Source organism: Tupaia chinensis, unplaced genomic scaffold (genome assembly GCF_000334495.1).
Source record: "Tupaia chinensis unplaced genomic scaffold, TupChi_1.0 Scaffold000294_5, whole genome shotgun sequence".
In the NCBI taxonomy this organism is placed as follows: domain Eukaryota; kingdom Metazoa; phylum Chordata; class Mammalia; order Scandentia; family Tupaiidae; genus Tupaia; species Tupaia belangeri.
Genome location: NW_006159782.1, coordinates 1,266,932 through 1,290,781, shown reverse-complemented (window position 1 = coordinate 1,290,781; position 23,850 = coordinate 1,266,932). Strand labels below are relative to the sequence as shown.

Below are 23,850 nucleotides of genomic sequence, written 5' to 3'. Positions count from 1 at the left end.
CTCTCCCGCGACGACCCGCACCTTCCCGCGCTCGGCCCGAAGTGAGCAAAGTCAATGAAAAGTTTCACCCTTAGCAACCCCGCGCACGGATCCGGCTTCCCCACCCCTGCGTGATGCGTCCCTCCGCCCTGCAAGGGCGGGGCGGGGCCGGCGCGGCCGGGACTACTTTCCGGCGGGAGCGCGCTCCTTCCGCTCCAGCCTCGGGCCGCTTTTGGGGCGCTGCGCCCCCCAGCCGGCTCTTGGGCTCTCCCCTCCCCATCGCGGCGTCGCGCCGCAGTTAGTGCTTCATGCTCTAAACCACTCCGAGTTGGTGCTTTCCGTGTGTTTCCCGGTAGACCGTGCACCGCAGGGCTGGCCCGCGGTGCTCACGCGAGCCGAGTTGGGAGAGGACTCGCGGGGAGGCGCATCACCAGGCCCTCCGGGGGCTCTCCTCGCTGTCTTCCGCCCTGCACCTGCCCCGGCGCCCACAAGCACACGTTTGCCCAGACCGTTTCCGCGAGGCCATTGGACTCCCCTCCAGCTCCGGGCTCTCACCGTCCGAGCTACGGTCTCTTTACAGGCGGGGGAGCTGAGGAGACCCGTGAGCTCAGGAAACGTTTTGGACCCGAACCCGGGTTGGCCTGAGTCTTCCGAGCGCCTCGTGCCTCGTCGGGGGACGTGTAATGTCGAGAGGGTGAGGGAAGGTCTGGGGCACACTGCTGGGGGAAGAGGCGACTGGACAGCCAAGAAAACGAGTCGATCGCCACAATGAGCCTCCCACTCGCCGCCGGGTTCCCTCGCAGCTGGCAGAGGGTCAGCGCCCGCTCCGCGCAGGCGCACGAGCACCGCCCGGCCTGCCTGGATGGGGCGAGGCCCCTCTGCGGACCACCCCTACGTGGATCCCAGGAGAGCCCCAGTCTACCCAATGACAGCCCCTCCGGCGTGGGGTGGCGCCCACGAGTGCAAGGGGCGCCGGGCTCGCACATCCGACAGTCGGGAGGCGGAGCAATCTCGCGGAGCTCGCCAGGCCCGCGCTCTCGGGCCTCCTGGCGGGCTCTGGCCACGCGGGCCACTCTCCTTCTTTGTGACTGCGGGGCACAGAGTTGGGGGACAGGAAGGGCTGTGCCTGGGTGAGGTCACAGGCGGACTGCCAGACGGCGACGACCGGGGCTCCTCGGGGGTTGCGTGTGAAGTCCTCTCCCTGCTCTTTCGTAGTTGCCCCTTCCCCAGTTCTCCGCCCGCCTTCATTCTTGTTCCAGAGGGTTCCGGGCCAACGGCAGCCGCCGAACCCACGTGGGGTGACGAGATCCGAAAGTTTCCAGCTACGAACAGTTTGCGTTTGCTTTTTCCTTGATCACTTTTTCTGGCAAGGGCAGAGAGCAACGGAGGCGTGGGGGGTTAAATGCACTTTCCATGTCTAGCAGAGGAACTCGGAGCTGGAGGACAATCTCCACCCGGGCAGGTAGAAGGGAGGGAGTCGGTTCCCGAGAGCCCCCATCCCCCACGATCTGAGCGCTCTAACCCCAGGGGCACCTCCAGGGACTACTTGCCTTATGCGTCACTCGTGACGGAACGCACACACGCCCCCTCCGCCTTGGCTCGCTCCACCCTCCCCTTCTCTCTCCTCCCCTCCCCAACCCCTCCCTCCCCGTAGCGAGTTCTACCCAGCGGAGAGACTGTCTACCGGCACGGTTCCAGAGCAGAGAAAGCTAAAAATATAGCCGGCTGCTAGCAACAGCCTTCTCATTGGTTGGGGAGGAGGGCGAGGCAGCCTGATTAGGCTTTGGGTCGAGCCATTAGTACTGGGCGCTTGGAAGTGTGTGGTTGCGCAGTGGGGCACGGCAAGGGCTGCCGGTATTTGTAGTTACTCATTAGATGCAGGGGTAAAATCAGGTTTACTTCCCAGTTCTGCCACCTGCTGTGTGATGGTGATTTAATGCAACATCTCTTTTTACATCGCCGAACCTGTTCCCTCATCTATAAAATGGAGATCCTGCGGAGATGAAATATGATAGTATTTACAAAGTCTGCCTCAAATACATGCTATCTTAAAGATATATGTGCAAAAACAAAACAAAACAAAACAAAACAAAAACAAAAACATGTGTGCATGGGGTCAGCAGGTGGCGTGGTGATTAAGGGCATTGGCCTCCCCACATGGTCGACCGAAGCTGGAGTCTGGGACCTGGCGGCTTGCCTTCTCACTTTCTGTCTCTCTCTCTCTCCTCCAGTCAAATTTAAAAAATACGTAAAGTTAAATAAAATAATCCTTAAAAAATACATGTACCTCTAAGTCCAAAATCCAAAATTGCTAGAGAGTGGAGAAGGGATTGTATCTCTGTCTCTCTTCAGCGAGTGTTAAGTGTAGGCTCCCTATACTAGACAGAAAAAAAAAAAAAAAAAAAACACGACTTTGACCAAACTCTACTCAGTTTGATGTGTATTTTCTTGGGAAACCTCTGAGAAAGGTGAAGGTAAACTGCAACGAGTCCACTTAGGGTATCTTAATAAGGAGAGACAGAGTGAATATTGGTAGATAAAGGGATGGACATCTGCCATTCCTTCCAGGCTGAGGGAGTGTGGGCTGAATCAGGAGGAAGGCCTTGCATTTCTTTGAATTTCTTCTTTTATTGCAATCTCTCCTGCAATGTTGGAAACACACCAGCCCAACTGAGAAATCCAGCCTCCTTGGCCAGCAGGAGCTCTGGGTAAAGGGTTAGCATACAAATAAGAAAAGGTAAAATAGAGGGGAAAAATAAAAGCAGTCTTCTTAACTGCTGTCTCCATTTTTTTTATGTGGTAAGAAGGAAAATGTTCTCTTTCCAATGTGTGGTTTCATCTTTCCAGGGCCTAATTGTGAGCCAAATTCCTACGCAAGCATCTCAGATGCCCCTCCCATTTAAGTAATCATAGGCTGACAGGTACACACCACTTGTTCAAAATGGTGAGGTTCAGAAGTAAGGATGTGCCGAGGGAGAAGGTTGAGGTAACTCCCCTGTCTGAGAGTTAAGCAAGTTATGCTAGATGTTTCGATGCTGTAACAAGTCAGGCTGGTCATAACTGGTCCCAGCTAATTTTCAAGAAGCAGTAGTGTTCTTGTAAGCACATGCCAGGGTGAGAAATTTTGTATTGTTATCCAAGAAAAGATTTTCTCAGTTTGAGTCTTTTGAACAGTCACAATAGAAACTGGCTTTGGAGAGGCCAGCAGATGGTGTAATGGTTGCGTTGCTGGGCTCTCATGTAATTCATGGGGGTTCAAGTCCTGACCCAGTGGCTTAAACTCAGATCAGGGCAGGTGTGTGTGCATGCGGGCTCAAGTTTCAGAGAGGAGAATGGAGGAGAAGGGATTGTGATGTGGTCATCCCCTTGGGGGAGGTGATTTCTTTTTTCCTATCTTTCTGGTAATTGTACATACCCTATAGCAAAAACCTTAAAAAAAAAAAAAAAAAAAGAAAAGAAAAGAAAAGAAAAAAAAGAAACTGGCTTTGGAAAAGGGTGATTAGTTGCTGAGGGCAAATGACTTGCTATTTATTCACCAAGACTGTGAAGCTTAGTAAACAGGTGAGCAAGCCTGTCTTTTCCTAACACATTGAAAAGCAGTGTTGAAGAAAGTCACAATTTATCCTTGGTGCAGGAGCAGCATTTAGTATAATAGCTATGTTGCTGGACTCCCATGTAGTCAACCGCAGTTCAAGTTTCAGACCACCGTGCATGTGTGCCCAAGATCCCGAGGTGTGGCCATCCCCCCTGGGGGGTGATTTCTCGCTTTCTGTCTCTCTGTCTCTGTCTTTCTGGCATGTGCACATGCCCTACAACGAAAACCTCTACCCCCCCAAAAAACAAAACAAAACAAAACAAAACAATTTGTCTTTGGTGGTAGAAACAGGCCATCTGGGAATAGAATTGATAAGGAACTGAGTAACTGGGAACAGATGGACATAACTGGTTTCCTTTTATGTTTTTAAAGAACTATTAATATTTATCTAATTTGATATTGTTATCTTTTTAATTTGCTTACAGAATATGCGCTCACCAGGGAGAGACAGAGGGAAAGTGAGAAAGCAAGCCACCAGGTCTGGGACTTGAACTGCGGTGGACCATGTGGGAGTCCAGTGTCGCAACCACCATGCCACCTGCTGGCTCCCGGATTCCTTTTTATTTGAGAGAGATATTTTTGCTATAGGGCATGTGTGCTTGCTGGAGACAGAAAGCGAGAAGTTACCCCCCCCCCACGCCCACGGAGGGGTCATGGCCATGCCACAATTCCTTCTCCTCCATTCTTGTCTTGGGATTTTGGGCACGCACACGCACACACACACCCAGCATGTTTCAAAAGCTGGGTCCAGGACTCAAACTGCAGTTGGCTATGTGGGACTCCAATGCCTTAACCATTTTGCCATCTACTGGTCCCAGAACTACTAATTGGCAGGCCAAACTCCACATCTAATGGATGTATTTTCTTAGCAATATACAAATATATTAAGTTTTTGTCTTTTTAAAGTTTTGCTATAGAGTGTGTGTGCTCACAGGAGAGACAGAGAGGGAAAGTCAGAAATCACCCCCGAACGGGGATGGCTATGCCACAGTCCTTTTCCCATTGTCTTCTTCAGATTTGGGCATGCATGCACATGTGCCCATGTGATTTTTAAACCGCCAGGTCGGGAGTTTGAACCACAAAGTCAGCCATGTGGGATCCAGCCACCTTAACCTCCATGACACCTACTAGCCCAACATCCTAATTTTGGGGGAGGATTATTTATTGTTATTTATTATTATTATTATTAAATTTACTATTGAGAATGTGCACTCAGTAGAAAGAGACAGAGAGAGAGAGGAAAAGTGAGAAAGTAAGGCCCAGGACTCGAACTGTGGTCAGCCATGTGAGAGTCTAGCACCTTCGCTACCACCCCATCTGCACAGGCCCTCATACTATATATTTTTTTTTAATAATTATTTTTAATTTAATTTAATTTTAATTTGACCAGAGAAGGAGAGAGAGAGAAAAAAATATTGAGAAAGCAAGTTGCCAGGTCAGGGACTTGAACTGCAGTCTTTCACAGGGGCATCGGCGCCCCTTAACCACCATGCCACTTTTTGGCCCCTCATACTAAGTTTATAAAAGTGACTCGGGACCAGCAGTTAGTGTAATGGCTATGTCACTGGACTCCCATGTAGTTAACCGTGGTTTGAGTCCTGGACCCGGTGGCTTAAAACTCACACTGGGCGCATGTGCATGCGTGCCCAAGATCCCGAGAGGACAATGGAGAAGGGATTGCGGCGTGGCCATCCCCCCTGGGGGGTGATTTCTCGCTTTCTGTCTCTCTCTGTCTGGGGAGCCGCATGCACCCTATGGCAAAAACCTCTCCCCACCCCCCAAAAAAGTGACTTGCAGGGCCAGCAGGTGGTGTGGTAATTAAGGCACTGGACTCCCAAATCGTAGAATGAGGTTGGAGCCATGGACCTGGCAGCTTGCTTTCTCACTTTCCCTTTCTCTCTGTAGTCAAATTAATGAATAATAAATGAAAAAAAAAATTCTTAAAATACAAAAAGGGTGAGTTAATATTTAAAAATTGGAATATTAAGGCAGATGATGGCATAATGCTTACGTCATTGGACTCCCACATAGGTGACCACTATTTGAGTCCCTGACTTGCTGACTAAAAATCATGCCAAGCATGTGTACATGCATGACCAAAATCCCAAGAGGAGAATGGAGAAAGGATTGCAGCATGACAATCCCCATAGGAGGTGGTTTTTCTCGGTGTTTCTCTTTCTGGCGAGTGCCCATGCCTTATAGCAAAAAAAAAAAAAAAAAAAAAAAAATTTTTTTTTTTGGAGAGGTTTTTGCTATAGGGTGCATGCACTCACCAGAAAGACAGAGACAGAGACAGAAAGAGAGAAATCACCCCCCAGGGGGCATGACCACTCCACAATCCCTTCTCCTCCATTCTTCTCTCGGGATCTTGGGCGCGCACGCACATGTGCCGGGTATGAGTTAAGTTGCCATTTGTCCTAAATTCGGGATATCTGGCAACACTGGGCATTCAAGCTATCAGTGACTGCCTAGAGTTGAAGAGCAGTTGTCTCTTAGAGAGGCCTGTTCTCAGATCCCCAAGGGCCCCAACACTCCCTTTTTTCTCAGACACCAAAGCTGAGGATCACATACCATTTAGACTAGTCTTCTCACACCCCTCCCTTTTCAATCAATTTTGTTACTCTGCTGGACTCCTTAGTTTGTGATCCCTTTTTAAGTTCAACTTAACATGTAATTGTTTGAGTCCTTGCCTATTCATCCCCTGCAGTTGGGAGAGAGGCAAACGGAGTTCAAAGATTTTATGTTCCATGTTATTTTCCTTTTTTTTTTTTTTTAATAGAGGTTTTTGCCTTTGGGCACATGCATTCCCTGGAAAGACAGACAGTGAGAGAGAAAGCGAGAAATCACCCCCTACATGGCCACGCTGAAATCCCTTCTCCTCCATTCTCCTTCCAGGATCCTGGACATGAATGCACACCCCGTGTGATTTTGAAGCCACCAGGTCTGGAACTTGAACTGTGGTTGGCCTTGTGGGAGTCCAGAAACCTAACCACTATACCATCTGCTGACCCCAGTTCAGTTTTTTTTTTTTTTTTTTTTTAGAGATTTTTGCTACAGGGTGAGCACGTTCACCAAACAGAAAGCAAGAAATCACTCCCTGGGAGGATGGCGATGCCACAATCCCTTCTCCTCTTGGGATTTTGGGCATGCACACACATGCCCGGTGTGAATTTTAAGCCGCCATGTTCAGGACTCGAACCACAGTCGACTTCATGGGAGTCCAGTGATGTAATCATTACACCATCTGCTGGTCCCAGTTCATTTTAAACTCTGCGTTGTCCTCTATTACTGGGGTTATAAAATTACTTGACTTAGTGTTTCAGTTAGAAATTCTAGAATAGAATGGAATTTAATGAAAATATCAGATGCAACACACACAATCAATAGTTTCGTGAACTTCTGTTTTTGTTACATGTACCTACTAGACATGAAAATAACGCAAGTGAGGGAAATAGTTGTGGGGGTGGTGCATCTGAAGCATTCATGAGCTGTCAGGAGCCCAGAAGCAAGGTACCAAGTTGCGTGGCTGATACGAGATGGAATGGTATTTCAAGCAAAGGCAACAGCCAAAGAAAAGATGAGGAGTGTACAAGGAATGTCAATGTCCCCTCAACTGCATAATCGAGAGGACAGCAGAAGTGATGTGAGAAAAACCCTTGAGGGGGGAGGGGGACATGTACAGGACCAACAAGCCAGGACTGAAATTAAACTCTGATCTAGAGGCAACTGTAAAAAATACTACCATTTATATAAACCACCCCAGTAAGGGTCAGGTGCTTACAAAGTCAGATGCAATCTTCACAACCTGAAAGGTAAGCATCATTATCCAGAAACACAGACTAAATGATTTGCTAAAGACCAATAGCAGATCAGAATTCAAGTACAGATTCATTACAATTTTTTTGGGGGAACAAAGGTACATATAATAAATCCTGTGTTTAAAGATTAAATTGCCACGTGTGGGGTCAGATGGTGGTGCAGTGGTAATGCAACTGGCCCCGTATGGGAAGGTCCTGGATTCATGTCCTAGTGTGCCCATTCCCATGATCCTGGGTGGTTGAAGCTGGGGGTGAGTCATGAAGACTCTGTTGGAGGTATCTGTCAGTCATTAAAGAAATAAATTTAAAAACTGCAATGTGGGCTAAGTGGTTTGAGTCCTGGACTTAGCAGCTTAAAAAACACACCAAGTGTGTGTACATGCATGCCCAAAATCTTGAGAGGAAAATGGAGAAGGCATTGTGGGATGAATGGAGAAGGCATTGTGGGATGCTTTCTTTTTCCCACTCTCTAGCAAACACATACACCTCATAGCGAAGCTTTAAAAAAAAAAAAAAAAAAGGAAAATAATTGCCACATGGGGGCCAGCAGGTGGCAAGAGATAGTTAAAGTGGCTGGATTCCACATGGCCATTCGTGTAGTTCAAGTCTCAGACCGGGTGGCTTGCTTTCTTACTTTCTCTCCTTTCCTCCCTCCCTCTCTCCACCTTCGACAAAAAAAAAAAAAAAAAAGACGAGTAATTTTTTGTCTGCTACAGGGCTTATGCACTTGTTGGGAAGAAATCACACACACATACACACACACACCCATGATGATAGCCAAACTGTAATTTCTTTTCCACTCTCCTCTTGAGATTTTAGGCATGCATGAGCACCTACTAGATGTTTTCCAAGCTGCTAGGTCTCAGACATTGAACTGTGTGGCTGGCCTTGTGGGATCTGCTGCCTTTATCTCCACACCACCTGCTGGCCCCTATTCAATTCCTTGAAGGCAGAGGTTATCTTAATACAATTTCGGACACTCAAATATGTTTAAATAATCAAGTTTTGGTGACCAAAGCCAAATCCTCAGACAAGAAGCCCAATTTACATTCTTTGGCTTTGCTACTAAGTTGCAGTGTAAGCTTGGGCTAATGCCTGGATTCTCCCTGACACCTCTTTTTGTTACATGGGAGTCCAGCACCTCAACCACCATGCCACCTGCCTACCTTTACACTTTTTTTTTTTTAATTCTATTAATTTTGGGGCCAGGAGATGGTATAGTGGTTATGTTACTGGACTCCCACATTGCTGACTATAGTTCAAGTTCTGGACCCGGTAGCTTGAAAATCACACTGGGTGCGTGGGTGTGCACGCCCCAGACCCCTGAAGAATGGAGAGGGGACTGCAGTGGAGTCATCCTCCTGGGGGGTGATTTCTCACTTTCCCTCTCACTGTGTGTCTATCTCCGGCGAGCTCATGTGCCCCACGGCAAAACCTCTTTAAAAAAATGCCTTCTCAAAATGAAACCTTCTCTTAGTGTGAGTACATACGCACTTTACAAAACAAAGTTGGGTCCTCCCAACTCATCAGTTTGATTTAATTATCTGATTCTCTCCATCATTAATGGAAGCCATATCTTCTGTTCAAAAGTAAAGGTGGAGGGACCAGCAGTTAGAGTAATGGCTGTCGCTGGACTCCCATGTAGTTGACCGCAGTTTGAGTCCTGGACCCAGTGGTTTAAACTCATGCCGGGCACGTGTGCGTGCGTGCCCAAGATCCCGAGAGGAGAATGGAGAAGGGATCGTGGCATGGCCATCCCCCTTGGGGGGTGATTTCTCGCTTTCTGTCCCTATCTCTGTCTGTCTGGCGAGCGCACGCGCCGTATAGCAAACCTCCCCCACCCCCCAAAAAAAGTAAAGGTGGACAGGAGGGAGGGAAAAACAGTTAAGTTTCTAAAAATGGCTTTGGTTCACCTGGAGTGAAAGGTCTGCCTGGTTTTTAATTCCTTTTCGTGGCAATAAGAGAACAAGATGGTTAATGAATCCTACTATTTCCAATCACAATTTTTAAAAAAAGAATTATTTTATTTAACTTCATCTATCCAATCACTAATTCTTGGGTTACTGAAATATAGTCCCAAAGAGTTAAATGGGAAAGCTGACTGACTACCAGAAAATAAACGCCAACTTTATTAAAACACTAGCACAGAAAGGGTTTCCAATCTTTCAGAAGAAAAATAACATGAAACCAGCACCACCGGCTAAACATTACGAGAGGAAAGGCCCACGTTTGTTGTTCCAAGAGCTCCCCACTACACGCTGGAGATTTTTCAAGGACAAGCGCTATCAGAACTGCTGCGAGAACACGGTTCATGATGGGTAGCTTCATCATCAGTTCCTCAAACAAGAGGACTACGACGATGGTATTCCTGTTGAGAAGCTCTTGGTGAAGAGAGTATACTGGTATGGAAAACAGAATCTTGCTTTTCGAACTCGAGAAAAACCATGAACTAATCAACTTCTGATCCAGTCTGCCCAAGTGCTCAATGCGGCATCCTTATCCATTTCTACCATGTCTGGGTGAGGGCAAAAGAAAGGTGGCAAGGTGCCAGCACTTGGCAGGCGATTCTGGTGATGCTCTGGGCTCTGTTCCCTTCTGCTGGTAGTAGGAGGCGTCTTTTCTGGCAGCTGCAGCAGTGTGATGGGGGAAGGAGGGGCCACCCACCAATCACCTCTTCTTGAAGCCATATTTTTTGCGTTCATAGAAGAGATCTGTCTTAGAGCTCCCCAAATTGACAATCTTTGGGCATCCATCTCTCTGGAAAACAGAATTGAGAGGTTAAGTCCTTGAGCATGGATCAAGAAGATTTCAGATAAAACCCATGTGGTTGACCATGGTTCAAGCCCTGGATCCAGTGGTTTGAAACTCACGCCCAGGCATGTGTGCATGTGTGCTCAAAATCCCAAGAGGAGAATGGAGAAGGGATTGTGGGTGGCTGTTCCTCCTGCGGGGTGATTTATCACTTTCTCTCTGGTGAGGGCATGTGCTCTATGGCAAAAATTTCTCAAAAAAAAAAAAAAAACCAAGGAGATCCAGAACAATTAGTGTTTTCTTTCCTATCTCTCTTTACTTCTTAAAAAAAAAAAAAATCATTCATTTATTTTAATTTGACGAAAAAGAGAGAGAGAGAGAGAGAGAAAGCAAGGTACCAGGTCTGGGATTTGAACCACGGTCGGCCAAGTGGGAGTGTTCAGCGCCTTAACCACCACACCACTTGCTGGTCCCTCTCTCTACTTCTTAATGGCCTTTTTTTTTTTTTTTTTTTTTTTTTAGTTTTCCAATGCAAGTCAGAGAAAGTGAGGAATAACCCCCCCAGGGTAGATAGCCGAGTTGGAATCTCCTCCATTTTCCTTTGCACATGAAACCCATGTGTTTCTCAAGCCTCCAGGTATAAGTCTCAAACCCTTCATGCCACCTGCTGGCCTTCCTATCTCTTTGCCTTCTGAAAAACTACTTTTAAACTTTTGGACTGATGGCTCAGCAGCCATCTTACAGTTATCCTATCTGATCCATCTTCAAGAATTTCCTAAACACCTGGAAAGTGCCCAGGGCTGGCCACCCTCTATCTAGTGACCTTCGATTATACTTAGAATGATGAATTCAGACTCTTAGCCCTCTTCTGTTGTTAATATGATACAGCTGAGGCAAACTTTTAAACATCCAAGGGATTTTCTTCAATTTCTTCAAGTAGGAGTTAAGAAATGGTACCAATCACCTGCAGATCATGTGCTTTAGCCCTTGGGTACTATTCCAAGACAGGAGAGAAAACCACAGAGAAAAAAAGCCCTAAGAAATTTGGGGGGGGGGAAGACTAGGAAATAGTACCTTACCTTTTTTTTTTTTTTTTTTTGCTTACCATAAGGCACATGTGCTTGCCAGAAAGAGACAGACATCCACTACCCCAGGGTGATGGCTATATCCACAATTCCTTCTCAATTCTCCTTTTGAGATTTTGCTCACTCCACATATACGCACCTCGTGTGATTTTCAAACCATTAGGTCCAGGACTCAAACCCTGGTCAGTCATGTGAGAATCCAGCACCTTAACCAGTATACCACCTGCTGGTCCCAGTATCTTACATTTTAAATACTGTAGAATACATATTTTATGTCTTTATTAATTCACTAATTTGACACAGCAGTGCTCCAGCACAGAGGGCTGCTGACAGTCCATACTCTGATTTATAATAACACATGCTTTGGCCCTTCTGTGAGCCTGAGTGGCTCCCACAAAATCCCTGGGAAGCCGTGTTTTGCAAACATGACGAATCCATCAGATGATGTGGGATGATAGGAGGAAAACTGGGGAAGTTTCAATTGAGGAAAAACCTTCACAGGCCTGTGGCTTTTATTAGACACCCACGTTGGAGGAGTTCCTGTGATCTTAGGCTGCAGATTGAATTAAGTAAGTCCTCAGCCATCTTATTTCTATTTCCTTGGGCTGATATCAACCATGTAAAAAATGACTGAGGACACACAAGGCCAAGAGTAACCTTCTGCGAGTTCCTAGAAAAGATGTACCGTGTATCATTCCGGCAACTCCTATCTGTGGAGCCCGGGGTGCTGAGGGAGCCAACTCCACCAACAGCTTGCTGGGTGGATTCTAGTAAGCAACGTCCCCCCTTCCTATGGGTTTCTGCCATAGGACACATGTGCTCACCACAGAGGCCTGGATTAAATTACTGGTCTAACCTAAAGGCTGAAGCAGGAGGATCACAAGCTCAAGGCTGGCCCAGGCAATGGAGGCGGACATTGTCTAAAAAGAGCTGCGCATGGTGGAATGTGCCTGTGGTCCCAGCTGGGGGCTGAGACAGGATGATTATGACATGATAGGGCCACGTCTTTAAAAGAAAACAAAACATGTTGAGCCCGTGATAAACGCCCAGGGTCAGACGGAGGCACAGTGCTTACACAATGCTGTGCAACGTGGGACCCACGAGGGACGTTACCAGGCGCATGTGCCCATGATGCTGGCTAGCTGAGGCTTAGGGGTGGATCATGCGTGTGAGAGCCCTTTTGGAGCTCTCTCATTAATTGAAATAAACTTTTAAAAAGGGACCAGCAGATGGTGTAATGGTTACATTGCTGGACTCCCACATCATCGATACCAGTTTGAATTCCAGAGCCAGCAGCTTAAAACTCACGCCAGGCATGTGGGCACGTGTGCCCATTCCCTCCAGGGGGTGATTTCTCGCTTTTTGTCTCTGTGTCTCCAGTGAGCACAAGCGCCCTATAGCAAAAATCTCTCTAATTGGAGAAAAAAAAAAAAAAAAAAAAAAGTAAAAAATCTCTTTAATAGGAAAAAAAAAAAAAAAAAAAAAAAAAAGGCAAGCCAGTGGTGGTTAAAGGTGGTATGGTGGTTAAAGCAACTGGATCCTACACAGCCAACTTTGCTATTCGAGTCTGGAGTTTAAACATGACGGGCATGTATGCGTGCCCAAAATCCTGAGAAGAGAATAGAGCTGGACAGAGGTGTCACCATCCCCCTGGGAGGATGATTTCTCACTTTCCCTTTTTTTTTTTCCTGTCTCTGGTGAGTGCACATGCCATATAGCAAACTAAAATAAATAAATAAAAGGAAAAAACCAAAAATGTCCCAGGACTTTAAAACCAATACAAATACACTAAAATACATCCAAAAAATGAAGGAAAAGGCAATTAATAAAATGTGAGATCCAGCCACGTGGTGCTAGTGGTAGGTAGGAGGACAAGGTGCCACTGTGTGAGGTATGGGCTGCATGGAAGACCAAGGTTTGGTGTCCAAACCAACCTAAACAGGATTGGCACAGTGGCGCGTTCTGTAGTTCCGGCTAGCTGAGAGCCTGGGCCAGGTGGACTGCAACATGGTGACACAGTGAATACCTTTCTTTGGGCCAGCTCCCTAGTGATTATGGGAGTCAGATTCCACATGGGTGACTGCGGTTTGAATCCTGGCCCCAGTGGCTTAAAAAGCATGCCAGGCGTGTGACCCAAATCCTGCTGGGATGGAGATATGGAGAAGGGATTGTGACATGACCATGCTCCATTGGGGGTGCTTTCTCTCCTTTTCTTCTCCTTCTCTCTGGTGTGTGCGTGTGTCCTCTGGCAAAATTATATAAAAACAAACAAAAAAAACAACCCTCTCTCTTATCACACACAAGACTTTAGAAAAACACAATCACTGAACATGAGTCTGTCTTTTTTGCCATAGGGTTTTTGCCATAGGGTGCATCATGTGCTTGCTGAAGACAGACAAAGAGGGGAAAAGTGAGAAATCACCTACCCAGGGCGGTGGCCCCACTACAATTCCTTCTTCTGTATTCTGCTCTTGGCAATTTGGGCATGTACAAAAATGTGCCCAGCATGATTTTCAATCTGCTGGGATCTGGGACTCAAACTACAGTTGGCGATGTGGGAGCTCAACACCTTAAGCACTATGTCACCTGCTGGACCCTCTTTTCTTTTTTATTTAAAAAAGTTTATTTAAAGCATCCTTAACAGAGTCTCATATCACAAACCTTTCTGGCCAGCCATGATTATGGATGTATTTGACATGGACAAGCTGGCCCAGGAACTAAACCCTGATCTTCTGTATTGGTTCTAGCACCGCAGAACACTGTACTACAACTATACTGCCAGGGCTGGGCCTATATGTGTTTCTTTATTTTTTAAAAAACAACTATTTAATTTTTTTTTTATTATTATAATTTTTAAACTTTGCTATAGGGCACATGAGCTCACCCGAGAGAAAGAGAAAGAAAGAGAAATCAAGTTGCCAGGTCAGGGACTTGAACCGTGGTCAGCTATGTGGAAGTGTCCAGTGCCTTAATCATTACATCACCTACTGGTCCCTATCTGTTTCTTAACCATGGTGACAAAGAATTATGAATGTGTGGCAGTGTAAGACCTACTTTATGAACAGGTATCAGATTGTGAAACACTGTTTATCTGGCAACTATTTAATGAATACGGATGTACATTGTACACCAGGGTGGAACCTTACCACAGGACCACACTCACCATGTGAAACTGTAAAGATCTTCAAGCACCTAGATCTCCAAACCATGAGTACCACATATTATGGCTTCTTATTGTACAGGGCATGGTGTAGGACAATCGAAGCCCAGACCTGAACATAGGCTTTTTGTTCTCCAGTCTGGGGTTTTTCTTTCTTTCTTTTTTTTTTTTTGGGGGGGGGGGGGGTTTGCTATAGGATGTATGTGCTCGCCAGAAAGACAGTGAGAGACAGGGAGACAGAAAGTAAGAAATCACCCCCAGGGAGGATGACTACACCTCAATCCCCTCTCCTCCCTTCTCCTCTTGGCATCTTGGACGCGCTAGCACACATATGCACCTGGCCTGAGTTTAAGCCAACGGGTCCAGGACTCGAACCGCAGTCGAATACATGGGAGTCCAGAGACATAGCCATTACACCAACTACTGGTCCTGGTTGCTTAACATTTTTAAGCCTCAGCTTCATCCATATCACAGAGAACTAGGAAATGTATTATTTATGTATTAGGACAGAGAGAACTCATGGCACAGTGGTTAAGTCCTGCAGAGGAAGCTGAATCCCACAGGACTGGATGGAGCTTGGGTCCCAGCCTGCGTGGCTTGAAAACATACCAGGTGCACGCACAAGCCCAGAGCTATGACGGGATGGAGAAATAGAGAAAAAAGGACTGTGGTATAGCCGGGCCCCACTGGGTAGTTCTCTTTTCCTAAGTTTTCTCTTTTTTTTTTTTTGCCATAGGGTACATGCACTTGCTGGAGAGACAGAAACAGAGAGGGAAAGTGAGATATATCACCCTCCTACCCAGGGGGATGGTCTTGCAGCAATCTCGTCTCCATCCCCCCACCAAGAACAGATTTTTCAGGACCAGCAGTTAATGTAATGGCTATGTTGCTGAACTCCCATGTAGATGACTGCAGTTCGAGTCCCAGACCTGGTGTGACTGAAACTCATGCCGGGAGCGTGTGCGTGCGTGCCCAGAATCCGAGAGGAGAATGAAGGAGAAGAGATTATGGCATGGCCATCCCCTTCCAGGGGGTGTGTGATTTCTCACTTTCTATCTCTCTGTCTCTCTGTCAAGCACACGCACCCTATAGCAAAAACCTCTCAAAAAAAAAAAATAAAATAACAGATTTTTCTATAGCACTCATGAACTCAATGGAGAGATAAAGGGAGAAATCACCCCCTCAAGGGGGATGGTCATGTCACAATCCCTTCTCCTCCATTCTCTTCTCAGGATTTTGCACACTTGCACACACACACACGCCTCACATGAGTTTTGAGCCTCCAAATCTGGGACTCCAACTGCAGTTGGCCATGTGGTAGTCCAGTGCCTCAACCACCATGCCACCTGCTAGCCCCCACCTCCATTCTTTTCTTGGGATTTTGGGCGCATGCACACGTACTCAATGTGGTTCTCAGGCCGTCAGGTCAGAGACTTGTACCACAGTCAGTTGTGTGGGAGTTCAGCTCCTTAATCACTATGCCACCTGTTAGCCCCCTCTTTTTAATGGCCAGAGGACGCATGTACACACCAGAAGTAGAAAGACAGAGAGGGAGAGGACAAAGTACCTGCCAACAGGGCATGGTCATACCTCAATAATACCTTCTCCATTTCTCCATTCTGTAGGGATCTGGGGCACACAGAACCAGGTATCTGACATGTTTTTCTTTCTTTCTTTTTTTTTTAAAAAGAATCATTTATTTTTAATTTTACTTACTCATTTGTTACTTTTTAAAAGTTCTGACCAGAGAGAGACACACAGAAAGAGAGAAAACAAGCCACCAGGTCTGGGACGTGAACCGTGGTTAGCTACATGGAAGTGTCCAGAGCCTTAATCATCACGCCACCAGCCAGTCCCATTATTGGTTGTTTTTCTAGTTGTGGGGCATGGGATTCGAAATGTATTGGCAACATGGGATCCAATTTGCTCTTTTTTAAAGATTTAATTTTATTAATTATTATTGTTATTTAAATAATTATTTATTTACTCATCTATTTCAACTTGACCAGAGAGGGACAAAGTGAGTGAGTGACAGAGAAAGAGAAAGTGAGAAAGCAAGCTGCCAGGTCAGATATGTGAACTGTTGTTGGTAGTGTGGGAATCCAGTGCCCTTAACCACCATACCACCTGCCAGCTCCAAAGAATCCGGCTCTTAACCACTAGGCTATGAGGCTGGCCCACTGTCTTCCTTTCTCTGTTGAGCTTGCACGCGCCCTCTGGCATTAGAGAGAAAAGAGAAAGAAGCCGATTGACTTTTCACAATGTCTCACCATGTCACGTTTTTTGCAGCCTCATAGCAGGCTAGGGACCACAGGTTGTGTGTCACTGCTCCTGGTCTGCACAGGCTGAGCAGAGAATCAAACCTGGGCCTCAGCCTTCTGAACAGCAGTGTCTCAGATTCATGCGCCACTGCGACCAGACCCATGCAGAACTTGGGGAAAAGAATGCTCAGCACAGTATGTTGGCTTACTGGAGAGCTCATTATTTTTCTGGTTGGGAGAGTTGAGGAAAACGATGGGTAGAAGGAGTAAAGGAATCAAGGGCTAAGGAGTAAAAGTGCAATCTCTTACACACTAAGAAACTACAACCTGTCCTGTGGTAGCAATGTCCATAGGCACTAGCCCCGACTCCTGATCATTCTTGCGGTTTCGAACAACTATAAATGAGAACAGCCAGCTTAACTTACTTGTCTAATTCCTTTATAAATTATGAAACGTGTGGAAAGAAGGGAATAATATGGGGCTGCTTTGCTTGTAGGAAGATTTCTGCAAAGGAAAAAGCATGGGCACTTAATCTATACACTGATAGTAAGGCTGAGAGGCTGGATCATGTCATCGGACTGCTTTGTGTTCCTTGGAAACTAGTGCTGAGTCAATGTGAGTTAGATGCCATCTCAAATGTCCTCAGAACATTCCTGTATAATGTGAGGTAGGAGTGACGTCTACAGTAATTTTCAGGGACAGGATGAGGCACAAAGATCCAAAGGTATCAGGTCACGCACTGCATGGAAACAAGTCAGAAGGCAATCAACATTTACTAAGCATTCTCTGGTTGCAAGCTTATGCCAGGTAAGAACTCTAGCTAGAACCACACCAAAGTTCAAGAAAATGTTGTCCTTAAATGGACTCTACCTAGTTTAAGGACTGTTCCTACTTTCTCTGCACTGCTATTGTCTTTCCACTGTTTCAGTGTGTATGGACTTTTAAGCCATCACAGAACAGCTATGACCCAGATACCCAGTTGGGAAAGACCTATGGGTGCTTTACAAGGGTAGCCCCCCAAAACATATACCATGCTTATACCCCATGTTAGGCACTGTGACAAGACCCGGGAAAAAGGAAAACACAGAAACCAAGGTCCTTCCTTTGAAGGAGTAGCTGGTGGGCCAGCTCTACATTTCCAGAAAGCAGAATATGATTTGATAGTCAAAGGTAAATACAAATCAGAGTTTAGGACAGGAGAACGTACAAATCACCAGATGAAATTATTATGTTTTTGGTAATTTATTCTACCACTTCTCTCATCTCCCTAAGCAGTAAGAAACTTAATGGTATAAGAAACAATCTTTTTTTTAAAAAAATTATTTATTGTATTTTATTTACTTATCATTTATTTTTTTAATTTGACCATAGAGAGACAGAGGGTGAAAGTGAGAGAGAGAGAAAGTGAGAAAGCAAGCCAACAGATTCAGGACTTGAACCCTGGTCAGCCATGTGGGAGTTGAGTGTCTAGCGCCTTAACCACCGCCACCTGCTGGTCCCCTAAGAAACAATCTTGTATAGCTCAGTATCTCTAAATTTCTGGGAGGTGGGAAGGAGCCACATGTAGAGACTGTAGAGGTAGCTGGACTGTTTCTCAACATGGGCATGTACCCATAAGGACATGAGAGAGATGATAATGAGGACACCATAAGGTTTAGTCAGCCAGCCAGGTGCTGCCACTTATTACCTGGGGGAACTAAAGTGGGGTAATAATCACCTTTCTCTTTAATTTGCCAGATGGTGTGTATATTCACTAGAGACAAAGTGAGAGAACCCTCCCTCCAGTAGGGGATGCTTATGCCTCAATCCTTTCTCCTTTATTTCTCCTTCCTTTCAGGGTTTTAGGCATACATGCACATGTGCACATGTGCCCAGGGTTCCCACCCCCACCCCAAGCTACTGGGTCTGGGACTCGAACTGCAGTTAGCCATGTGAGATTCAGCTGTCTTAACCACCATGCCACTGGCTGGCCAATAAAAATAATAATAATAATAATAATACTCTCTAACAAAATTATTGTAATAAGGGAGATAACATCTGTAAACTATCTACTCTGCTCATGGGACTATGAAGAACTACATATGTTTTGCCTTATCCTAGATTAGCAACTAGTATCCGCTACTAGCTTAGTGGGACTTATCACACTTTCTTTTATTTTGGCCTAAGAAAACAAGCTGATTCATGTTTTTTTTTTCCTCTCCAAGAACTCTGTGGTTGGTACTACTCTAAAGAAAAGGGGGGGGCACAGTGGTAAAACACAATTCTTTGTGAGGCTGACCCACATGTGAAGGGATGTGTCTGGAGATCTGAGTAAGCTGGGTGTGTGTGCCCATGATCTGGGTTGGTTGAAGCTAGGTGTGGGTTATGGCGTCTAAACCATGCTGGGAGTGCTGTGTGTCTGGGTCATGGAAGAGATAAGTTTAAAAAGGAAGAAGAGGCCAGCAAGTGACATGGTGGCTAATGTGCTAGAAAAGCTGGATTCCCAAATGGCAGACTGTGGTTCCAGTTGAGGATCCAGTGACTTGAATTTCACACTGGGCACGTGTGCCCAAAATCGTGACAAGAATGGATTGCAGTATGGCCAACCCTGCTGGGGGGGTGATTTCTCATTTTCCCTTTCTCTGCTTCTCTCTGGTAAGCGCACATGCCCTATGAAAGGGTAAAACCTGCACTGATCTACAAGCCCTCTCTTTGGGCATTTGGCTCAGAGAATTGAATGATAATCAGTAGACACTGTCACTACATAATGTCAACTGACAAAAATATCATGAGGCAAACTCACAGTAAATTCTGCAATACTTAACCAAAATCGTTCTTTAGCCATTTAAAGCTTAAATTGTCCCAGATTCAACTTTTTTTTTTTGGAGAGATTTTTTTTTCACTGTAGAGTGCGTGCGCTCGCCAGACAGACAGAGAGAGACATAGAGACAGAAAGAGAGAAATCACCCCCCAGGGGGGATGGTCACGCCGCAATCCCTTCTCCTCCATTCTCTTGGGATCTTGGGCACGCATGCACACGCGCCCGGCGTGAGTTTTAAGCCACCGGGTCCGGGACGTGAACCGCGGTCGACTACGTGGGAGTCCAGCGACATAGCCATTACGCTAACTGCTGGTTCCCTCAGATTCAACTTTATCACCACACCCACCAAGCAGTCCTAATGATACCAGATTCAAGAAAATTGTCAAGTCGCTATTATACACCATGCACTATGTTAGGACTTACAAATGCAGGATGTTGTTTCTAAATAAGAATAATCACAGAGAGACATCAAAGAAACAGACAGAGGACTCTCCAAATTGCTGGTGTTGACAAAGACTTGCTTCTCTTGCATTTTTGCCCTTGATGCAAAATTACTGCCTTTTACTGGGCTACACCCTGTTTGGCTCACAGAAGCTGAAGAAATTATAACCTAGGTGACTAGCTGAATGCAGTATTCTCCAGCAACCACGGGAGATAGACGTGGATGGTAACGTATTACTGTAGAGGAGGAAAGGTCAGATGGAAAGGTTTTATACACTCACATCCTTCTCCTGGATGGTGCACTCCTTACAATAATAGGCATCAGAGACTCCGGGCCCTCCACAGATGACACAGCGTCCCTGGTAAGAGCCATAGTTGCATTCATCACATATGCGAACCAGGGTACAGGGACGCACATAGGAGTCGCAAATCACACACTTGCCGTCACCTGCAAAGAACAAAGAAAGTAGTCATGCTTGCTACCTCGTACTTCAAGTCCTCGCCCTTTCCCTGCCATGAGGATACAATAGTCTCCTTTTAACAGTGACCAAGGCCCTTCTCTGGCATCACAAAACTCAGTTTATTCAATGTCCATCTTGATCCCAATATATATAAAAAATGAATCAGTTAACATACGTAAAGGGCTTATAATAGCACCTGGGTAATTATTATATGTGAAAATACTTCAAAAAATTAGTGGAAAATAGAATCAGTACAAATTTACTGGGGCCAATAGGTGGTGTGCTGGTTAAGGCACTGGACTCCTACATGACTGACCGTGGTTCAAGTCTCAGACCTAGCAGCTTGAAAAAAAAAAAAATGCAGTGTGCATGTGCATGTGAGTCCAAAATCCTGAGAGAAGGGTGATTTCTCATTTTCCCTCTCTGTCTCTTCCCAGCAGGCACATGCAAAAACGAAAAAAGAAAAAAAAGCACACATTTGTTTTGGTACAAAAAAATTAGAAATAAAAAATTTGAAAATAGAACTTCCATATGACCCAGTAATCCCACTTCTTGGTATTTAACCAAAGGATAGGAAAACACTCAGTCAGAAATATGTCTGTACATCCATGACACTTGCAGTGAGGGTCACAACTGGTAAAACATGAAAGCAACCTAAATATTCAAAATTGATGACTAGGTTGAAAACTGGCACATATACACTATGTAATATTACATAGCAGTAAGAAACAATGAAATTCTATCGTTTGACTCTAAATGGGTGAATATAGACTTAAATGTTGAGTGAAACGAGCCAGACTTAGATAAAAGATACGCATTGTATAACCCTACTCAATTGGTACTTAGCAGTATGGCAGAGGTTGAGAGACTTGAAAGTGGCATGGTGGAGAGGATGGGTGTAAATGCTAGAGACTGTAAGGGAGTGAATGGTAGAGAGTGGGTGATGGAGGATGGATGTGAGGTACAAGGGGAAGAAACATTTGATAGATGGAAGGAAGAAAATGTTAAAAAAAAAAAAGAAAACATTAATTATGAAGTTAACTAAATTCTGTTGTGTAGCAGATTATTTCACAAATTGGTTTAATTATATATGTTCATTAGGATTAAAGTATGCATGGTGACATTTATTAAGGAAAAAAAAGAAAATTAGATAGCAGGCAGGAAATAAACAGAACTGGACTTTCAATAACTTTTATTATTGGGACCAGCAAGTGGCATGGTGGTTAAGGGTGCTGGACTCCGACATGGCCAATCACAGTTCAAGTCCCAGACCTGGTGCCTTACTATCTCACTTTTTCTCATCTGTCCCTCTCCAGTCAAATTAAAACAAATAAATAAATAAAGTTAATAAAATAATTCTTAAAAAGACAAAAAAAATTACTCTTACTACGGATGAGAAGTTAGTGAAGGAATACAAGATTTCAGTTATGTAAGTGATATAAGTTCAGGAGATCTGCTGGACAATATGATGACTATAATTGATATCAATATTCAAAAATTGCTAAGAGAATAGATGTCAAATGAAGATTTCTTGCCACAGCAAAAACTGGTCAGTATGTCAAGAAATAGATAACATTAGTTGGCTGGATCTAGCCATTCCACAATGTGTACATGCATAAAAATATATACCATAAATATATTTGTCAATTAAAATAAATAATTTTTTAAAAAGAGTTTTTTGCCACAGGGCACGTGCACTCACCAGAGAGAGAGAGAGAAACAGTGAGAGTGAAAGTGAGAAGCTACTCACCCCCCCGGAAGGGGAGCGATGGCCACGCCACAATCTCTTCACCTCCACCCTCCTCCCAGGACCTTGGGCATGCACACACACGTGCCTGGCATGAGTTTTAAGCCACTGGGTCTGAGACTTGAACTGGTGGTAGTCCAGCAATATAAGCACTACACTATCTGCAGGCCCCAACAAATAATTTTTAAAGACTCAAATACAAAAAAAACCAAAACACTATGCATAGTATTTTTATAACACTAACTTTTTGAAGCCCCTCTGTATAACTATTGGCAAAAAACTCATGTGGTCCAGGTATGGTGGCACAGCTGGTAGGGCACTACTGAGCGGTACTGGAGCCACGTTGGAAAGACCTCCCATCCTGTGAGACCTGCTGGACACACGAGTCACCACAGTGATCCTGGCTGGCTGGGAGGGCGGGATCAGGGCACAGTGAGAACCTGTCACAGAACCTCTCTCTCTCATGGGAAAAAAAATAAAAATTAACAACAATAGGGGCTTGTGGGTGGCATGGTGGTTGGGGGTGCTGGACTCCCACATGGCCGACCACAGTTTGGGTCCTGGACCTGGAGGCTTTCTTTCTCACTTTCCCTCTCTTCCTTTTGCTTGCTACATCCCTCTCTAGTCAAATTAAAATAAATGAATAAATAAGTAAATAAATAGAGAAATACAGTTTGAAAAGCACTAAGGACAGTAACAGCAAACTGTGTATGTTGAGGAAAGAGGACCTTACTCTCATAATTCTTCCTTTTCAAAGTTAGAGATTTTCTCTAAACCTAAATACAGTGTTTAAAGTGTGTAAGAAGGACTGGGTACAGAGAGGGACCTCTGGCTGCAGCCTGCCTTTAGTGCTCCCATACGTTCAGGCATATCTAACTCAAAGCTCTCCTTGTGGCACCTGTGCTGCATCCACACAAACTGGCAGTGGGAGGATGAGGTGTTGAGAGGACGCGTTCCACTTACATTTTTCACACAGTCTTCCAATGGCTGCAAGATAAAAAGACATTAAAGATTACAAACAGAATTAAGGTTCTGACGAAGAAAGCAGGTACATCTGCAAGCTAGGGGTACGGACAGGAGAAAGGACTGCAGTGAGCCCTGCGGGATGGCCATCTTATCCTTCAAAATTTCAACCTGAACCAAACCTACAGCCCCAAGCACCTCCTGAAGCCACTCCCAGGTCCTGCTTATCTGAGACAGTGTTTCTCTAGACCTGGCCCAGACCGTTCCCGCCGCCGGCCTCCAAGTCCTCGACACGCGTTCCCCGCCCTCGTCTCCAGAGAGCCCAGAAACCCGCGCGGTTCTACAATACGCTGCGACCGCGAGGCGGGAAACGCGACGCCTGCGAGCTAAGACCTTGAGGAAGAGGTATACTCTGCGGTCTCCCAGCTCCTCAAACCACCCGCACCAGAGAGCCGGGGCGGCGCGCCGTCTTACCTACACCAGCTTGCTTGCGGCAAAATATCAAGTCCGGATGATGTTTAGCCATGGTTCCCTACCAAGCCGGCCACCGGAAGCTTTGGAAACTTCCGTCCGACCTTTAACCCCCATTGTTCCTACCTCTAGATCGCCCTGATTGGCTCTCCAGGCTTCGATCAGCGTTCACTAGCTCTACAGCGAGCCTAGCTGGCTCTCGCGCGAGTTTCCGGCTCTGCGGCGAAGCCAGGTCCTGGCAGCTGCGTGATAGTCTTAAAAAAAAATATATATATATAGGTTTCCAAGCTATAAATGGCAGAGAAAAATGAAATTTGC

At 45.6% G+C, this 23,850-nt stretch overlaps 2 protein-coding genes across 2 annotated transcripts in view; both read right to left on the bottom strand.

Annotated features, from left to right (window-relative positions):
* Positions 1–919, bottom strand: part of TOB2 (transducer of ERBB2, 2) — a 15,074-nt gene extending 14,155 nt beyond the window's left edge. The window contains exon 1 of the mRNA XM_006150734.3: positions 902–919. The gene's annotated coding sequence lies outside the window, so the exon portion shown is untranslated. The remainder of the gene's footprint in view (positions 1–901) is intronic.
* An 8,575-nt stretch (positions 920–9,494) lies between these two features.
* On the bottom strand, positions 9,495–23,639 carry PHF5A (PHD finger protein 5A). Its single transcript, XM_006150731.3, has 4 exons — positions 23,536–23,639; positions 23,062–23,085; positions 20,172–20,338; positions 9,495–10,149 (listed from the first exon to the last, which is right to left on the bottom strand). Exons 1-4 carry the CDS (start codon positions 23,585–23,587, stop codon positions 10,060–10,062), a joined length of 333 nt encoding a protein of 110 aa, XP_006150793.1. The 5' UTR covers positions 23,588–23,639; the 3' UTR covers positions 9,495–10,059.
* Between the last annotated feature and the right edge of the window lie 211 nt (positions 23,640–23,850).

Excerpts from the sequence above, each read along its gene's own strand:
- PHF5A (XM_006150731.3), bottom strand. The coding sequence starts at position 23,587 with ATGGCTAAACATCATCCGGACTTGATATTTTGCCGCAAGCAAGCTGGT. Across the intron at positions 20,339-23,061 it reads TGGAAGACTGTGTGAAAAAT|GTGACGGCAAGTGTGTGATT; the intron begins GTAAGTGGAACG and ends TGTTCTTTGCAG. Across the intron at positions 10,150-20,171 it reads GCACCATCCAGGAGAAGGAT|AGAGATGGATGCCCAAAGAT; the intron begins GTGAGTGTATAA and ends TCTGTTTTCCAG.